General features: G+C 44.1%; 1 protein-coding gene across 1 annotated transcript in view; it reads right to left on the bottom strand.

Annotated features, from left to right (window-relative positions):
* Window positions 1-3,872: 3,872 nt before the first annotated feature.
* The window catches only part of LOC141105911 (RING finger protein 122-like), a 32,347-nt gene continuing 16,328 nt past the window's right edge, over window positions 3,873-19,891 (bottom strand). Inside the window, exons 5-6 of the mRNA XM_073596120.1 lie at window positions 16,097-16,179; window positions 3,873-4,640 (exon numbers count right to left, since the gene is read on the bottom strand). Of these exons, the coding sequence (XP_073452221.1) occupies window positions 4,544-4,640; window positions 16,097-16,179 (180 nt within the window). The 3' untranslated portion in view covers window positions 3,873-4,543. The remainder of the gene's footprint in view (window positions 4,641-16,096; window positions 16,180-19,891) is intronic.

Genomic DNA, 19,891 nt, shown 5'->3' with positions numbered 1-19,891 from the left:
ATGCTTTTTGCTTGGCTGTATTGGGTTTTTAGTACTTTGACTTTCAGATCTGGGACAAGTGCAGCCAGTAAAGTCAGCTCCATGCCTAAAGTATGTAGTGCTAAAGATAAGACAGGTAATAAAATGCTTTTTATATTTCTTTAGGTGCTGAGTTCCTTTACTGGAATGTGCTGAAATTGACCTAAATAGCAGAAGAGATTGTATTACACAAACTGCTGCTTAATGGCTCAGAGGATGGACACACCCCCCTGACACAGCAGAAATTCGGATTTTGTGGCTTAGCCACGTATACATATTTTGCTAACATGCATGCAGGCAATGCTGGCCTTTGTTACTAGGAAAATAAAAATTTTTTACAAGTTACAAAAAATAATAATTTGTGGCTCAAAAATTGTAAAGGGTTAAAAGAAAAGTCTGCTAATTAAAAACCACTATGCTGTCCCTTAAAGTGGGAGCAGCTACTGTGGCCTTGAGTTTCCTGGAACAAAAAATGTGCACAGTCTTTTCTATAGCTTTTTGTATATCCGTTACTAAAACCAGTAGTAGAAAAATAATTTAACATTCATTTTAACCACTTGCCGACCGGCTCACACTGATATACGTTGGCAGAATGGCACTCCTACGCAAACTGACGTATCTGTACGTCAGTCCGCAAGAGCAGGATCGCGTGCCCGCGGACTCTATATCCGGCGGTGGCCCACAATCAAGGAGAGGCAGAGCGGGGAATGCCTATGTAAACAAGGCATTAACCTGTTCTGCCTAGTGACCTGATACGGATCTACTGTTCCCTGTCATCAGAACACACTTAACCCCTTGATCGACTCCTAATGTTTAACCCCTTCCCTGCCAGTGACATTTATACAGTAATCAGTGGCTATTTTTAGCTCTGATCGCTGTATAAATGTCAGTGGTCCCAAAATAGTGTCAAAGGTGTCCGATCTGTACGCCGCAATGTCGCAGTCCCGATTTAAAAAGATCGCAGATCACCGCTATTACTAATAAAATGCCATAAATCTATCCCCTATTTTGTAAACGCTATAACATTTTGTGTAAACCAATCAATACACTTATTGCGATTTTTTTTTTTTTTTTTTTTTTTTTTTTTAACCAAAAATATGTAGAATACATATTGGCCTGTTGAAGATTATATATATATATATATATATATATATATATATATATATATATATATTTATTATAGCAAAAAACATTGCTTTTTTCTTTTAAATTGACGCTCTTTTTTTGTTTATAGTGCAAAAAATAAAAACCGCAGAGGTGATCAAATACCACAAAAAGAAAGCTCTATTTGTGGGGAAAAAGACACCAAAAATATGTAGAAGAATACATGACTGCTCAATTGTCAGTTAAAGAGACTCAGTGCCGTATCGCAAAAACTGCTCTGGCCAATAAGGGGGTAAAATCTTCTGGGGCTGAAATGGTAAAGAATGTTCCTACCCTTCCTGAATTATTTATATTTCTATGATGAAATCCAGAAGATGTGAAGATGTTTTAGGAATGATAGCTCAGATCTGTCTGTTTTTTTATTTATTTTTTTTTTGATAAAATTTGACGATCTACAAAAGAGATCTTCAGTAGTCTCTTTTTTTTTTTCTTCTTTTTTTTAACCATTAGTCCGAGTCCTGGTAGCGTGAAAGAAATTTGTTTCCAGAAAGTGGATGCTCTTGCTAGGATTTAGGTCTCATGCACACTGGGCATATGCCCATCTCCCCTAGACACCTTTTCATCCTGGCAGCAGAGTTTTGGCAGAAAAAAAAATGCTCGATAGTTGTTAATGCTTGAGCATTTAAGGCATTGTAAAGGTTCTTATACTTGCCTGCTCTGTGCAATTGTTTTGCACAGTGCAGCCCCGATCCTCCTCTTCTGGGGAGCTCCTGGCTCCTCCCCTTTATCAGGTGCCCCCACGGAGAGAAGCTTTCCATGGGGGCATCCGTGCGTTGCGCGCTCACGAGTCCCGCTGCTGCTTCCATTGACACAGACAGCAGGACTCAGCCCCACCCTTCACTCTCTCGTGTCACTGGATTTGATTGATAGCAGCAGGAGCCATTGGCTCCCGCTGCTGTCAATCTTTCCAGTGAGGACGGAGACAGCTGCTAGGCTCATGCTTGTCGCTGGAACGGATGGGTTTATGTAAGAAAAAGGGGGGGCTCTGGGGGCAGCACAGAAGGTTTTTCACCTTAATGCATAGAATGCATTAAGGTGAAAAACCTCCAGACTTTTACAACCCCTTTCATTTCAATGGCCAGAATAAATAAACATTCTGGCCATTGAAATGAATGCTCAAGTTCTTGACGTGCCTAGTGTTGAAACACATTTAGGCTCCTTTCACAATGACAGTCCGCCAGCAGATCTGACCACTCAGCAGTGGATCTTTCTGCTAATCCCCGCTTAGTAAGTGGATGACAGGTCCCTGGACACCGCCTGCTGTTCTCTATGGGGCTGTCAGATGGACTACCTGATGTCCCCTGGATAGATGGGGAACCGATCCCCATCCCTCTGTTTTTTGCAGACAGGATTGGATTGGATGTCTGTGGACACATGTCTGCTGACATCCGCCACTCCATAAAAAGTAATGGCTGGTCCGATCGGGTCTGCCTGAAAAACTGACAGATGGACCCGATCGGTCTGTCAGTGTGAAAGGGGCCTTACATGCGTCAAGCATTTTTCTGCCAAAATGCTGATGCTCCTGGACGTGCTGGCAGTGTTTTTTTTTTTTTTTTTTTTTTTTTTTTTTTTTTTTGTTTATGTTCTTTTTTTTCTGTTTTATTTATTTATTTATTTTTTTAATGCCTATGTGTGCATGGACACATAGACCAACATGCACAGGCGTAAAGAGAGTGAAAAAAAACAAAACAAAAACACCAGATGCCCCTAATAGAATTGTTGAAAACATCCAGTATGCATGAGGCCCTAATGTGAGCTGTTCTCCCCTTGCCACACATGGGGGGGGGGGGGGGAATAACCTACCCCTCTACCCCTTCAGCTTGAACAAAGTGAACATTTCACCCTGTGCTTATAATATGCATCACTTTGTAACGAGACCTTCTTCTATCAGCACACTAAGAAAATTCCTACATGTAGCCAATAGTCTTTCATAAAAGCAACATGTAAATCCTCATGTGAACTAAATGTCATTTTTATCAGTATGGAGACAAAATAAAAATAAAGCAAAAACAATCTAACACAAATGCTTAACAACTATGAATTTAGAAATTTTCTGTAGTACCTGCATTCTGAACTTGGAGCACTGTATATACAAGATCTGTAAACTGGCATCTTCCTGAGTAAACAAACTACTCATGATTTGTGCATTGCTTCTGCTTCAGAATGATTATCTGTAATGAGGCTAATCTGATCCAAAAGCATAATTTGTCAATCCATTCTGTGCACTGTTCCCTCTTTTACAGCTCACCTACTTCCCAGAGCTTTCATAAACCATAAGCTTCCATCAAAGCTTCATCCTCCTCACATTTTGTTCGCTCGGCAGCCTTGCCAAAATAAAGGTAAACTCTGCTAAAAATTGATGGCCTGTTCCTAAAATGCAAGTTGCCTGGCTGGTCCTGTCTTTTACTGCTTTGGGTGGCGATCCTTGAAAACTCAGTTATTCAAGGAAGCCTACCCCACCTCCACCTATAGAACAAAAAAACTGTACTTGAGTCACCTCCATCAGATCATCCCCTGCAGCCATTACATTTTGTGCTACCTCCCTCTCCCTTTAGATTGTAAGCTCCACAAGCAGGGCCCTCCTATTCCTCCTGTATTGAACTGGGTTCTAACTGTGGTGTCCCACTTCATATTGCAAAGCGCTGCACAAACTGTTGGAGCTATATAAATCCTGAATAATTTTTCTTTAAAAAAAAAAAAGTGTGCCAAATAAAACCCTCCATATTTCCTTTAAAATATATTACAAAATTAGAGGTTTGGGGATACATGGGACAACCAGAGAATTTTAGAAAGCAGGCCAGCAATAATAGCCTACTATCGTTCTGATAGGACAGGTTTCCTTTAGGAAAACATTTGACGTTATCTGGCCACATTTCCTTACAGCACTTCCCATGCTCTCCATTTCTATTCCATAGCTTTCATTTTCTTTAATGTAAATACATGTCTTTTTTTTTTTTTCCTTCTTGAATTTAAGCCTTGCAAATAACTTTAACCTCTACTCAGGTCTCGGGTTCCATTATGTGTCTCTTCGTGGTTACCTGATCTATTTTTGGCTGTAGTTTAATACTAACTGATTGATATGTTATGCAGTTTCCATATACGGCTTTCATTGAAGAAGCAATGTCTCATACCCAATCAGATGGCTGCCACCCCAAATAGCCCATAAAGCTGTCTGTGCTGCAGCTGAGCAAACACTTGTCATTGCTATGCCAGTGTGCAAGTTGTTTTTTTTTTTTTTTTTTTTTTGTTTTTTTTACAGCCACTTGATTGCTAGTACATGTTCCATTCCTCTGCCACAGTTGTGAATCAGCAACTGGTCTATAGAAACAATTGAACTGTACACATATGTTAGGTTGCACATTCACATGTGTTCCAAAGAGGGTCTTGGTATTGGCACAGAGATGGTTTTATTGCACATTGGACAAGAGTTTCGCACCTCTAACCATTTCATGAGGCACCTGCAGAGAATAAAAAAATTAGGATTAAATGGAATAAAAAGTTCTAACTTTTGATTGCAGATGTTTTATTCCAGGTCCGTGACGGCAAAAGCAATTTTTCAAGGGGGTGATCAAATGGCAGCCTATAATTTGTCACGCTTCCTTTAAAGCACAATTTCACTACCTTTTTGTGAAGTTGTCCTTCTTTTTTAATAAATCTCCCCACCCCTCAGAGTGCAGCCAACCTGGGACAATATTCGGCTTCCTTTCTAATGCAACAATCTTTCCTCCAACAAGGTCCCAAGTGAACAACGGTCTATCCAAGACAGATTTCACTGCAGCTGTGCCTGATTTGTTTAGCCTCCCTGGTGGTATGATTATTTAGGATTTTAGGTGCAAGTGGTACAATTATTTTGCATGGAAATTTGGTGTTTTATATTGTAGGTCTGTAATTCTTAACAAAAACACACTTATATCTGTCCACCAAGAGTCTAGTAGATATCCCGGGTATGATGAAGTTTGATACACAAAAACATACATTTATAATATAATAAATAATTTAAAAAAATAATAATATAATAAAATAAATTTCCCCACAATTCACTATCGCTCAATTCTGCAAGTGTTCGAATTTACTATCGAGCTGCGAGCTCCTACAATGCTGACAGTGGAAGGTGCCTGTCCCTACGTGTGGCCTCACGGGTCATGTGCCACCCCTGATGAAGCCATGCGTAGGGACAGGCACCTTCCACTGTCAGCATTGCACGAGCTCGCCGCTCGTTTGGATACATTGCACCCTCTGTCACATTATTGTGTGAGTACCCCTGTTTGTTTTATTAATAAAGCTCTGAATATTTTAAATTACTACACTATATGGCATCCTTGGCTCTCCTTTGGTAGCTATGTCTTTGGTGGATCTGAGGTATACTGAATGATAGTCCGGAACCCAGAACCCACCCCCACAGGAGACACCACAAGCGCTGATTGTTAATGCTGTAACCTCAGTATAATGAGGTAAGGGGCCATTACCTTCCAGTGTAGGATTTTTTTTGCATGAAGAGGACTTTCTTTATACACTTCACATCTCTACCCTTGTGAGCAAATGATGCAAAGAATCTAGCTATTCCCTACACCCTTTCACAGTTTGGCACGTTTGAATAAGTATTGGAGCTGGTTGCTGCTGCACAAGTCACTTTTTTCTTTGCATTTTATAATGTTTTGTTGTTGCACAAGTCACCTTTTTTTGAACTTTAATATTGCTTTTATATAATCGCAAGCACTTCATTGTTGGCACTGGACACTTTATTGCATCCGTAACTAATCTCCACGGACATTCATTGTAACATTGCACTTGTGTGTTTTTTGGTTTTTTGTGTTTTTGGCTCCAGTAATTTATGTACCAATGTATTTCTACTATAGATGAAGTGTCTATACTGCACAATGTATATACCCACGTCAATATTTTGATTTAATATTATTTAGTCGATGCTTGACCACCTTCACTCATGTTTATTTATGTATATCTTTACTAAGCACAATACGTGCTTACTTTCACCGTTTGTTTGAGTTGAATATTATTTTAGTATACCGAGTGTAGGCTACCTCCCAGCCAGTTATTACTCTAGTTTATCTGCCTCTATGCACTGGTGTGCACATAAGGATTAGCGCAGCACCACGCCCATTTGTGTATTTAATCCCGAGTGTGGCTCGGGGTTACCACTAATGGTGCAGAAATGTAACCCCGAGCCACACTCGGGAAAACCGTCAGGGAGGCTACAAATGCTCTGCGCTTCTAGAAATGCCAAAAGCGTTGTCTCCACCACCTGAATCTATTCAGGAGTATGACACTAAACTGTAAAACCTCATTGAGGAAGGTGAAGTGGACAGAGAACAGGATGCTGCAGAGGAATTTTTACCTGCATTTTATGTGGCACAAGGTAAGATTTCACGCCCTATGCTTTAAACTGTCAGCTCACACATTGTTGTGGTGCACCCTAGCCTTTACTTAGCAGCACCAGAATCTCTTCAGCTTATACAAGCTCTTATGAGCTTGTATAGCTGCACTAGGCAGCTGCAGAAGTCTACTTTTCCTTTGCACATAGAAATTAACCGTGCTTTGCATGAGGGTTGTCCAAATGCTGAAAAAGTATTCATGCCTACACAATGTATATCCTGTGGAAAAGGAATTTTTTGGGGATCCTGACGTATCAGCTCTCAGTGAGCATCTCACTATTCCTGTTGAGGATGCTCTTTAGCCTCGGTTCACACTAGTGCAAACTGGATGCACATATGAGCCTGCTGCTGCGTGCTCATATGTGAACCCAGCCTTAAGGGTTCTGTAGCTAGATGCTTTTAAATTATATTAAAGGTAAGCTGGTCCTGCCTTACAACCGGTCCGTGCAGCTTTGTCCATTTGTATGACTGTTGCTACCTGGACAGGGCAAATGCATGGAAAACAATCCTATCTTTGAGGACCCTGTTCAACTGGAAGAATTGCATCTCATGCCTTCAGTGCTGCTGTTTTGTGTTTATACCCTAGAAGCCACACTTCCCCAGGTCTCTAGGATGACATTGCTCTGTGTGCACGTGCACTGAATTTTGTGGTTAAAGCGGAGTTCCACTCAAAAATGAAACTTCCACTTATCCATCCCCTACCCCTTTCCGGTGCCACATGTGGCACCTTTCGGGGGATTTGGGGGAATGGATACCTGTTTTTGACAGGTACCGTTCCCCACTTCCAAGAGACCAGGCTGCGGTAACCTCCTCTGCCGCCGGACCAATTAGAAAGCGCAGCGTGCTTCGCGCATGTGCAGTAGGGGGCCACCTGTGAAGCCGAAAGGCTTTACTGCCTGGTTCCCTTACCAGGGATGGTGGGGCTGCACCCGATAGCCGATCCAAAGATCGGCTGGGGTGCCAACATTGCTGGCTCCCTGGACAGGCAAGTGTCCATATATTTAAAGTCAGTAGCTGCAGTATTTGTGCCTGCTTACTTCATCTTTGGTGGGGGGCTGGACCTCCTCTTTTAAGTTCACCTTTTTTGACAGAATTTCACTTTTTATTATAAAATCCTTTCGTAATATCATTTCTGGCCCAGCCACCCCAATGTTTATCATCTCTCACCTTATCCAAAAAAGGTTTGAAATTTCATGTTTCTGTCTGAGTTTTAAAGAAGTCTTTCTGCTTGCATCACTTCCTGTAGGTCAGTTCATCATCCTCTGTGTTTTTGCATCACAGAAAAGGGTGTAATAGGGCTTTTATTGCCAGTGTGGACCACATCTCCCTCATTACCATACCACCACCTGCTTCTTCCCCTAGGGTGACCATACACATTACAATCTGATTGTACAATCTCCTTTAGATCTCCCATCATCTATGTAGTGTAAGGGCCTGCCTGATTTGATACAAATTGAATGGCTTGTTCAGGTGGTTCCTCCTATTCCATAGTTCTAGTAAATCTAAAGCAAATTGTACAATCAAATCGCATATGGCCATCTGTATACAAGTACATAGGAGGGAGTGATTGAGGCTTTTGGCATGTTTCCGCTCATCAGACATAGGGCAGCCCATTCTCGTAAATGGGCTGCCCTATGCTCAACACTTGCCCCAAGGAAGCTCCAGAACTTTTTTCTAGATTGGATTGTGGTGAGTTTTTTTACCGTGCTTTTTTTTTTTTTTTTTGCTGTGTTTTGCAGAGTGCTTGTGAAACACACAGCAAAGTATGCATTTTCTGTGCTGTTTTCCATGCGTTTGGAAACACACAGATGTGAATGGAGCCTCGTTCTTGTGTAAACACATCAATTTCACGTTCAGGCCCCATTCACACCTAGAGTAGTGGAAGTGCACTTTTTTTGGGTTTGTTTTTTACGTGATAAACATAGGGCAGCCCGTTGCTTTCAATGAGCTGTCTTACACATGTCAAAGTAGCTCATAGGACATTTTGGCGTGGTGTGAGTTGCACATTTTTTTTACTGTGTGTTGCTGCGTTCACCTGTTTTTTCATGTGGCAAAACTATGTAATTTTAGGTCTATAAAGTTGGCCATACACTATACAATCTGATTGTACAATCCCCTTTAGCTTTACCAAAACTATGGAATAGGTGGACACCCCATCTATTTAAATCAGGCAGGCCCTTACCCTGCACAAGGGCGTCTAACCTGCAGGTCGCATGTGGCCCCAGAGAGTCTACCATGTTGACATAGCAAACGTAGCAGCTGTGGCAGCCTACATTGACAAGCTAGGCAAATTCACATGTGGAGAGATCCCGGGAATGCTGTGCGAACATAGCTGATGGGTGAAGGTTGTGTGCTAATGAGGTCAGCTGGTAAACTCCTTCCTGTGTCTTACTGGTTTCTCCGTCCCAAATCTACAAACCAGGAAGTGATGATTAAGCTGTCTAACAAATACAGCAGGGGCTAAGGAAAGGCCTAGTTCTAAAAAACAAAGCTTTTATTTTTCTGCAACAGAGGTACAAGGGTACTGGGCCTCGCGGAGGCCTCCTGCATGTCAGTTCCCTTTATTCAGTCCACTCAAAACCTCTGCAGCTCAAGTGGATCCGTTCCTGGATCGCCCACTACTGTTCCGTTGTACTGCCAGATCAAAAATCTCCCTGGCATGATGGATCTTCAACTCTGTCCTAAAATCCTGGAAACCGCTCTTTTACTCTCTCTAGAAGGTGGTAATGGATGCAAGCCAGTCTGGCTGGGGCAGGGTCTACAATATGTTGACTGTCCAGGGAACCTGGTCTCAACAGGAGTGTATGCTCCCAATGAACATTCTGGAATGGACAGCCATAAGACTGAGTCTTCTACACTGGGCCCCTCTCCTAAAGTCACCCAGTCAAGGTGCCGTTAGACAATGCCATGGCTGTGACTTACATAAACCACCACGGGGGTACCAGAAGTTGGGCAGCCCTGAAAGAAGTTCCAATGTAATTCTCCTGGGTGGATTACAATTACATTGGAACTGTCTCTTCTATTTACATAACGGGAGTGGAAAATTGGGAAGCGGACATCCTCCACCCCAAGATTTTCCTGTCACAAATGAAGAACTCCATATGTGGAACTCTTTGCATCCATATTCTATACTGGATAGTTTGTGGCCAGATTCAGGTATCCTTCTGGCCTTTGTGGTCTTCATTTAGAATGATCTATGCATTGTCTACAGTGAAAATTCACCCTCTACTGTTCCTAAAGAGAGAGGAAGAACAGATACTGGTGCTCCTTATCGCTCCAAGTTGGCCCAGGAGAACTTGGTACATGGACATACAGCCTCTGCAATGATAAGCCTTCACCAACAGGCCAGACCTTCTGTCAGAAGGCCCTTTGTTCCATCCTGCTTCTTAGTTGCTGGCTTTATTGATATGACTGTTGAAATCCAGGTCCTAAAGGATAAGGGGACTTGCTGACCCCTTCTAACCTTGCTCAAGGCGGGGAATCTGTTGTTCAAAAGGGATCTACCATACCACCTGGAGGGCCTACTGTGGCTGGTGCGAGAGCAGGTACCTCGACCCCTGAAAAGCATATGGGCTTCCTCCAGTATGGTCTGGATCAGACTCTGTCTCTAAGTACTCTCTAAAGGGAAAGATTTTTGAGTTCTCTGTTGTATTCTGGAAAACTTTGGCTTTGCATTTTTGTCAAGACCTTTATACAAGGGGGCGTGGCTTGGCACGCAGTGCGGATGGCAGCATAGAGAATGAGCTTCACTCTTCCTGCAGCCTCTCAGCCTTACACTGACACAGCAGATCCAGGATATGGGCAAACCTAATCAGCTCCAGTTTGGTACACCTGCACGGTCCCGCGATTGCACAGCATACCGGACTTATTCAGGTCCCGGCAACAGGCAGCTCGAGGTGCAGGCTCGTTCAAGAGGGAGTCCGATGACCATGAGGATGACTACAGCGAGGAGTCACAACCCGCATCTGAGGACATGGTGAGATACCGCTCTACCCCTGATCATCCCGTCTTATGCAGACATGTCAGCATTTATTGCAGATTTCAAGAACACTTTCTCCTCTGCTATCACGGAGCTGAAATCTGACCTGCTGGCCCTAAATGAGAGTGCGTAGCACAGAACACCTGGGGCATAAGAGGGATAAGGTAATCACCCGCTTAGAGGCTAATGCCCATACTACTCAACTAATTGCAGTTAACCGCCACTTTGAAGATCTAGATAATAGGGGCAGGAGACACAATATCAGGGTGTGGGGGGTGCCAGAGACAATAATTTCTGATCAAATCACCTCAGCTCTGTCCTCCATTTTCAACAACTTACTGGAGAGACCTGCAGACACTACCATTGACTTTAAGCAGGCTCATAGGGCCCTCAGACCCCGTCTAAGTGAACCAGCTCCGCCCAGAGATTTGCTGCATACCAAACTACAAGGAATACATCCTAGCTCATGCCCGTCAAAACAAGCTAATCAAACGAGCACAAGATCACCCTACTTTAAGATCTATCACCGATCACTCTGGGCAACCGCAGGGCCTTGCGTCCTCTACTGGAATCCCTGAAGGAACATAGCCTCACATACAGATGGAAGTTCCCAGTTGCCCTGGATGGGGTCCAACACACCCTCAAGACCCCAGACAAATTACCATTGTTCTGTGAAGCCCTCCAAATACCACCTGTGGATCTCCCGGATTTGTACCGTCAATTCCAATTCCCTCCATTGCCTCATAGTACACCGCACTCCACTCCAACCAAACATGTGTCTAAGAAGGGGAAATACCAAAAGCAGCAGGGTGCAGATCCCTTGAGATCATCCCAAGCTACCAGAAAGAACGAGAGCCAAGGACTACACATGAAGTGCTTATTGGTTTGTCTTTTTACAATGGCATTTCCTACTGATTTAAACGCCATATGATACAGCTATGGCTACTTCACTTCCACCTATATGTTCCTGTTGATTTCCTCAATCTCAATGAGGTTGTTATTTTGTTTGGTTACCAACTAGACAGGCTCTTGTACGTTGCTCTCTTTTGTTTTTTAACCGCTACTTCATTCTACTTGGTTGCCCTAATCTGGGCTCACAGATTCCCTGGGTCCGATTTTTCTCTGTTGTCCCCATCACTTCATACAGAGGCCCGATTGTACCTAAACATATATGCCCTCTGATATCTGATTACTGACCCTGTGATCTTGATACTACACTTAAAGTGCATGCATGATGCCTATATGCTATTTGTTAGATGTGTTATGATAGATGCACCATATATGAACCTTTTCAATGGACGTATGTTCTGCCATTTTCCTGGGTTTAAATATGCTATTGTTCTTATATAGTCAGTGTTACCTTTGTTTGCATTTACTATGTTACATTAGGCTGCGGAAGGGAGCAGTTGGCGGTTGAATCCTACCTTACTGACTGCCCCCGTTACTTCCCAACAGATAGCCGTAGCACTTAAAACGTACTTTCAGCGTAATGACACAGATGGAATGCCTTCCCTGTTGATTTTGGAGGCGCATAAGTGCGTCATACGTGGCAAACATATCCTCCTTGGAACCCACAAAAAAGGGAAGCCACTAGCAGAAAAAAATGCAGCCTTAGAAAACCAACATAAGCAGTTTCGCGTGGAAGCCATGTCTACAGAACTGTTGGAAATGCGTGAAAAATTAAAGTACTTGCTCAATCTTAAAGCGAGGCGCATTCTTTATTTTAAGAAGGGTTTCTATTATGAGCACGGGGATAAATGTAGCAAATTTCTTGCAAAAGCTCTTAAAGCATTAACCCACGTTCGATCTATCCATTAAGAATTTAGAGGGTCAACCCTTGTACAAAACGGATCAGATTGCGTTGCAATTTCTACACCAAGCTTTAGAATTTTGCCCATATCCCATACACCCCTGGACTTCAAAGGAGATAGCGAGCACATTTTGCGTGACTACATTAAAGAGAGTGGCATGCCCACTCTAACCTCGTCTGAAGTTGAATCTTTGCAGTCGCCTATTTCAGAAGACGAGCTTCTATTGGCAATTAAGGCTCTCAAGGCTTATTAAGGCCCTCAAGGCTCTCAAATCTGGTAAAAGCCCAGGTCCTGATGGGTTCACGGCACATTATTACAAAACCTTTACGGACATCCTAAAGATGCCCTTTCTCCATGCCCTTAATCACCTAAAAACCACTCAACCCATATCAGACACCTTTACAATGGCTCATATAGCTCTACTCCCCAAACCGGCTAAAGATCCCACAGACTGCGCTATCTATAGGCCAATTTCGTTACTGAATTTGGATTTAAAAATCTTGGCCAAAATTCTGGCCACTAGACTGCCGACTTTTCTACCCAAACTTATTGGGCTCGAGCAGGTGGGATGTATGCCGGGGAGGGAAGCCCGTGACAACGTCATAAAGGCCCTCAACTTGGTTCATTGTGCACATACAAAGGGAATTAAATGTCTTCTCCTGTCTACCGACGCGGACAAGGCCTTTCATCGTGTGGCCTGGGACTACCTGTTCACCACCTGTAGACAAATTGGCCTGGGATTTCACATGATGTCATGGATAGCGGCTTCATACCATAAACCACAGGCCCAACTTAAAATAAATGGCACCCTCTCTGAAGCAGTACATATCAATAATGGCACGAGGCAGGGTTGCCCCCAATCCCCCCTCTTGTTTATATTATCACTAGAGCCCTTTATCAGCCTGACCAACGCAAATCCAGACATAAGAGATTTCTGATAGGTCATAACACTTACAAAATAGCAGCTTACGCGGATGACCTATTCTTTCTCGCTCAGCCACATATCTCAATCCCACTAAAGCCTTCCGGCTTTTCGGATACATCTCCAATATGAAAATAAATTATACCAAATCAGAAGCCCTTAATCCTACCCCACTCCCTGACCCACTAGCTAGAGCTCGCGCCTCGTGCTCATTCAAATGGGAAACTTCAGCCATCACCTACCTAGGAATTAGACTCACAGGCAATCTTGTGGATACTTATAACACTAACTTCCCCCCCTTGTTAAACAACATACAAAAAGACCTGAAGGGTTGCACAACTAGGCCCTTCTCATGGTTTGGCAGAGCTGCCATACTCAAAATGGTAATATTGTCCAGAATTCTATACCACTTCCATACTTTGCCTGTACCACTCCCTTGCCAGTTTTTTAAACGACTTAAAGTGGGATTCCACCCAAATTTTGAACAATATCTGTATGTATTCTCTTCCTTGCCTAGATGCTGACATGCCGTTTAAAACAATTTAAATCGCCGTAATTACCTTTTATTTTTCTATTCTTCTTTGCACTTCCTGGTTCTCCTCCCGTGGGAGTAGGCGTGTTTCTAGCCTCTCCCAGACTCCTGGGAGCTAGTCTCAGGCTTCTCAGGATGCCACTGAGCATGTGCGGGAACGAGCGGTGAATGCTGGGAGCACAGCATTCACCACATCCAGGAAATAAATGCTTGTGGGCTTCAAATGCCCACAATGAAGATGGAAACCGCCTGCAGTGAATAATATAAGTTATTCTTTCCGACTAAATCTGACACAGGCGGACATATTACACACAATATGTGAGTATGTAATGCTGAGAAGAAAAGTTTGTGAATTAACTAAAAAAAAAAAAAAAACCTATAGATAGGTGGACCCCCACTTTAATGCCATCATGCGTACCTTTATTTGGATGGGGCGAAATCCACACATAAAACTTGACACCATTACCAAGCCGAAAGAATGGGGGGGTATCGGTCTCCCAGATTTTAAACTTTACCACTTTGGGGTACATTTAGCTAGAATTCTAGATTGGAATTGCCATACGGAACAAAGACTGGGTCACCTTGGAGGAGATCTCATCGACACTATACCCAGGATTCCTCCCTTGGATTCCTTGGAAGAAATTACCACACAGTCTACAACAGCACCCACTATTAGGAGTGACGCTGAGAGCGTTTCATGCGACGAGTCGCTATAAACTATCCTTTTCCCCAGGCCCGCTTACAGACTTCCCCCCCTGGGGTAGATATTCATCTAACCTCACCCACTGACCAACACGTGCCCCTTTTAATGACGCACTGTGTCGATGCTACTACATTAAACCTTTTGACTCCTTAAAACTGGACTTGGGTCCTTTTCCTTCTGGACCTACCACTAACTGCACAACTACGTGTACACTTCCCCAGCTAATCGTCAGTTTTTCAGACCTACGACCACCTTTGAACACACCTGCCTCTCTGGAACTCCGCTAACCAAATCTACTTCACTCATGTATTCCTGGCTTCAGGGGGCTAGAGGTGGGGAAATCCATGGGGCCCGAGCACAGGGGGAAAAAACACTTCAAATTAATATTACCAATGAACAATGGTGGCAAGCCTCAATCTTTACTCACAAATGCTCAATTGGTACAAGACTACAGGAAATGTCTTATAAGCTCTTAACACACTGGTACGCCACACCGGATAAAATTAAAAAGTGGTACCCACTGTCCCTGGACTCATGCTGGAGGTGTGAGCAAGCACAGGGCACGATCCTGCACATATGGTGGGACAGTCCTCAACTGGTGCCCCTCTGGAAAGTATGCAAGTTAATCAAACTTATCACGGAAACCAAAATCCCTCTCACTTCGGCGTGTTGCATCCTACACATCGCAGACTGCTCCATGAGACATTACAAAAAGGTCTCTAACCAGACATCTGCTAAATGCAGCAAACATTCTGATTTCCAGGCACTGGAAATCAAAGTGTGCCCCTTCCATCTCTGAACGGTTTCACTCCATAGAAATATCTATCATATGGAGGAAACGGTGGCCATTGATAGGAAATCCTCTGAAAAATTTAACAAGTTATGGTCACCCTGGCGGGTGTTCCGGTATTCTGACCAATATTCACAATTAGAATCAGGATGAAACAACCTTCACAGCATAGGCTGCCATCGCTTTCCACCTCATAGAAGGTTCAATCACTGACTGATTGTCCCTTTTTAAACTGCTTTCTCTTCAATAAAAAAAATGACAATAATACAAGGAGTTACATATGTTCATTCCCCACTGCAACCTCCCTCTGTCTCTCTGGGGTCTGAATCTGGTACTTAACTTCTTCAAAAACCTCCCTTTGAATTGATTCAGGATATATTATTGTGGGTAGTAAGGTGGCTATTTTTGTTGGCAATTACCTCTGTCAGGCATATCTCAAAGTGAGCAACTTTCTTGTAAGGAGCCTTTTCTTTTCTTACATAAGGACAAACTTGTCCTAAGAATCAGGCTCTCCTTCCTCCTCAAGGTTGTCTGTTACTTTCACCTCTAGGAGAAAGTTGCCCCTTTCCTATGTACTGCTACAAAACACAAAGAAGATTTCACTCCACTGCCTGGATGTGGACAGAGCATACCTAGCTGCAACATCTTCCTTCAGAAAAAGGAAAGATTGCTGAAACACCATGACAAAAATGTAAATTCTCCATTTTATCCAAAATTTTGGCTGCAGTTACTATGCAGAATGACCTGATATGGCAAGCACTGCATACTCTTTCTAAATGGGACTTACTTTGTGTGAAAGGCATGGGTACAAGGACACAGTCCAAGTTCTTCCTTAACCTTGAATTCTTCCAGACAAACTGCACACATTTGCTGTGGATGAAAGAAAACAAAGATGACATACATTTGTACACATATTTTGGGGAACATTTTTCAGTGTGAATTTTTCTCCTAACCACTTTTGATCTGAAATACTGAAGAAACTCGGGTTCCTCATTCAGGCTGGATTCACACCATTGCAAATTGGATGCGGGGAATTCGCAATAGCTAGAGATTTTGACCTACTCTCTATGGAGCCGGTTAACATATGTCCGCTGTGGCTTCGGTGCAAATTTGATCAGGAGCTCTGTGCGTCTTTTGGTCTATTTCAGGTCCAAATTCAGCCAAAAATTTGGGATGAAATCGGACCTGAAACTGTGAACCAGGATGCACTGGACCCCTGCTGGGAGCCGCATGTGGTGATGGTGTGAACCCAGCCTAAGGGTATATTCACACAAAATGCGGTGGGACTGCATTAGGCAGCTATTCAAGTGCAGAGTCACCATATGACAAGGCAAAATGCCTGGTGCCCAGTTCACACCACTGCGTTACAATGCAATACACTGAAAAAAAATACTACGAGTAATAGTACGAGGCAAGCCACCGCCTCGCACCACTTGGCCGGCAATTGAACTTTAAATGTTTCTGACATTTCAATAAAGTTAATTTTTAAAAATAGTGAACATTGTGATGTGCCACGATTGGCACTGTAGCAATCTCGCTAAATGCACTGCAAACCAGCTGCGGCATTGTAACACAGAAGCTCGTGTGAATTAACCCTGAGGCCGGGTTCACACTGGTACGATGTGACAGTCGTACCACTCCAACTTTGCCCTGCGACTTGAAGTCCAAAATGCATCCGACTTTGATCCCTGACAATACCAGGCACTGTGTCTGGTATGAATCTTTAAGGGGAACTCCAAGCAAAATGTTAAAAAAAAAAAAACGCCATAGGTTTCCCCTCAAAGAGCATACCAGGCCCTTCGGTCTGGTATGGATTTTAAGGGGAACCCCCATGCTTAAAAAACAACGTGGGGGTCCCCCCAAAATCCATACCAGACCCTTATGCGAGCACACAGCCCGGCAGGTCAGGAAAGGGGGTGGGGACGAATGCCTCCCCCTCCTGAACCGTACTAGGCTGCATGCCCTCAACATGGGGGGGGTGGGTGCTTTGGTGCAGGGGGGCCCTACGCCCCCCCACCCTAAAGCACCTTGTTGATGAGGACAAGGGCCTCTTCCCGACAACCCTGGCCGTTGGTTGTCAGGGTCTGCGGGGGGGGGGGCTTATCAGAATCTGGAAGCTCCCTTTAACAAGGGGGCCCCCAAATCCAGGCCCCCACCCTATGTAAATGAGTAGGGGGTACATTGAACCCCCTACCCATTCACCTAAAAAAAGATTTATTGGGCAACAGTGTACATAACACGGGTATAGCGGTCATACATGTACAGTTTCCATCTCAAAGAAGGTATGGCATATATTATGGTTGCAATACATATAAAAAGCATCATATATTAGCAGGCACTAATGTAAGAGTATGAAGTACACAGGTTTTTAAAGTAATTTATTAACCCCTTGCCGACCAGCCACCATCATTTTACTGCGGAAGGACGGCCGTCGTAGCTATACGTCGGCTCGTGGGTTAGCATGTGCGCGCATGCGCCTGCTGCACTGCGGGGGTGCCGATGCTTGTGACCGATGGTCGCGATGACCATCGGTCATAATCACACTTATTGTGATTTTTATTTTACCAAAAATACATAGAAGAATACATATCGGCCTAAACTGAGAAAAAATTAGCTTTTTTTAAAAAAAAAAATGGGGATATTTTTATAGCAAAAAGTACAAAATATTGCTTTTTTCTTCAAAATTGGCACTCTTTTTTTTGTTTATAGCGCAAAAAATAAAAACTGCAGAGGCGATCAAATACCACCAAAAGAAAGCTCTATTTGTGGGAAAAAAAGGACGTCAATTTTGTTTGGGTGCAGCGTCGCAAAATTGCGCAATTGTCAGTTAAAGCGACGCAGTGCCGAATCGCATAAAAAGGCCCGGTCATTCAGCAGCCAAATCTTCCAGGGCTGAAGTGGTTAAGGCAGCTCTGGCGTCTCTTCCGACTTCTTCTCCCTTCTCCCTTCTCCCTTCTCTGCTGATGTCTTCTAGCCCTCTCCGGTTCTTCTTCTCTTCGCTCTGTCTGCTGTCTTCTGCCTCTGCCCGGTCTTGTCCGCTGTATTCTCGCTCTTTTGCTGGGTCTTCTCCCTCTGTACTTCTTCCGATGTTGACTCGATGCTCTCTCCTGCTCTAATGCTGGGTGCACGGTGTGCCACTACTTATATTGGCATGGGGCGGTGATGTCGTAAGGGGCGGCTCTCCGGTGACCCCGCCCCATGCCAATATAAGTAGTGGCACACCGTGCACCCAGCATTAGAGCAGGAGAGAGCATCGAGTCAACATTGGAAGAACAGAGGGAGAAGACAGTGGAGAAGACCCACCAAAAGAGCGAGAAGACAGCAGACAAAACCCGGCAGAGGCAGAAGACAGAGCGAGAAGAACCAGAGAGGGCTAGAAGACATCAGCGGAGAAAAAACAGTAGAGGCGGAAGACATCAGCGGAGGAGGAAGAAGAGCCGGAGAAGGGAGAAGAAGTCGGAAGAGACGCCGGGGCTGCCTTAATAAATTACTTTAAAAAGCTGTGTTTATTTTTGACACTTTTTTTTTATTTGTTAGGTGAATGAGTAGGGGTACAATGTACCCCATACTCATTCACATAGGGTGGTGGGCCGGGATCTGGGGGCCACCTTGTTAAAGAGGCCTTCCAGATTCCGATAAGCCCCCCGCCTGCAGACCCTGAGAACCACGGGCCAGGGTTGTCAGGAAGAGGCCCTTGTCCTCATCAACATGGGGACAAGGTGCTTTGGGGTGGGGGGGGCGCGCAGGGTCCCCCCTGCCCCAAAGCACCCACTGCCCCATGTTGAGGGCATGTGGCCTGGTACGGTTCAGGAGGGGGTGGGGGGGCTCGCTCGTCCACTCCGCCTTTCCTGATCTGTCTGGCTGTGTGCTTGGATAAGGGTCCGGTATGGATTTGGGGGGGGGGACCCCCATGCTGTTTTTTTTCGGCATGGGGGGTTCCCCTTAAAATCCATACCAGACTGAAGGGCCTGGTATGCTCTTGGAGGGGGAACCAATGCTGCTTTTTTTTTTTTTTAAATTCGGCGTGGAGTTCCCCTTCAAGATCATCAGAGCACAAGTCACATGTCAAAGTCGGGTCAGTTAAGACAGCGATACGACTTTGATCCAATTTCGGTGATATTCAGTGAGCTGAAGTAGGATCAAAGTCGAACCAAAGTAGTGCAGGGAGCATGTGAACTGATAGCTTCGGCCACCGAGCCAGTGCACTGCAATGACAGGTTCTTGGCGACCGCAGCTATTCAAGACTGTTTGCACAGCCAGTGATTAACTGCAGCAATCACAATTTGTGTGTTCCTCTCAAATTATGGATATAGGTATTTCCAGGGAAGGGTAATATTACTGCTACAAGCAAACAAATCATCCCCTTTTCTGTTACACCATGACTGTGCCCCTGTGAACAAAGCCAGATCCATAAAGAAATGGTGTGATGCATTTGGTGGGAAGAAACTCCACTGGTCTGTAGTCTAGACCTCAACCCCTATTGAACACCTTTGGGATTACTGGAAATCTGATTATGTGCTGGTGTTTAACATCAGTACTTGACCTCATAATTGCTGTTTTGGGTGAATGGGAACAAATTCCC

This window comes from Aquarana catesbeiana, linkage group LG08, assembly GCF_042186555.1.
Source record: "Aquarana catesbeiana isolate 2022-GZ linkage group LG08, ASM4218655v1, whole genome shotgun sequence".
Classification (NCBI taxonomy): Eukaryota; Metazoa; Chordata; class Amphibia; order Anura; family Ranidae; genus Aquarana; species Aquarana catesbeiana.
This window is presented reverse-complemented; position numbering and strand designations above follow the sequence as displayed.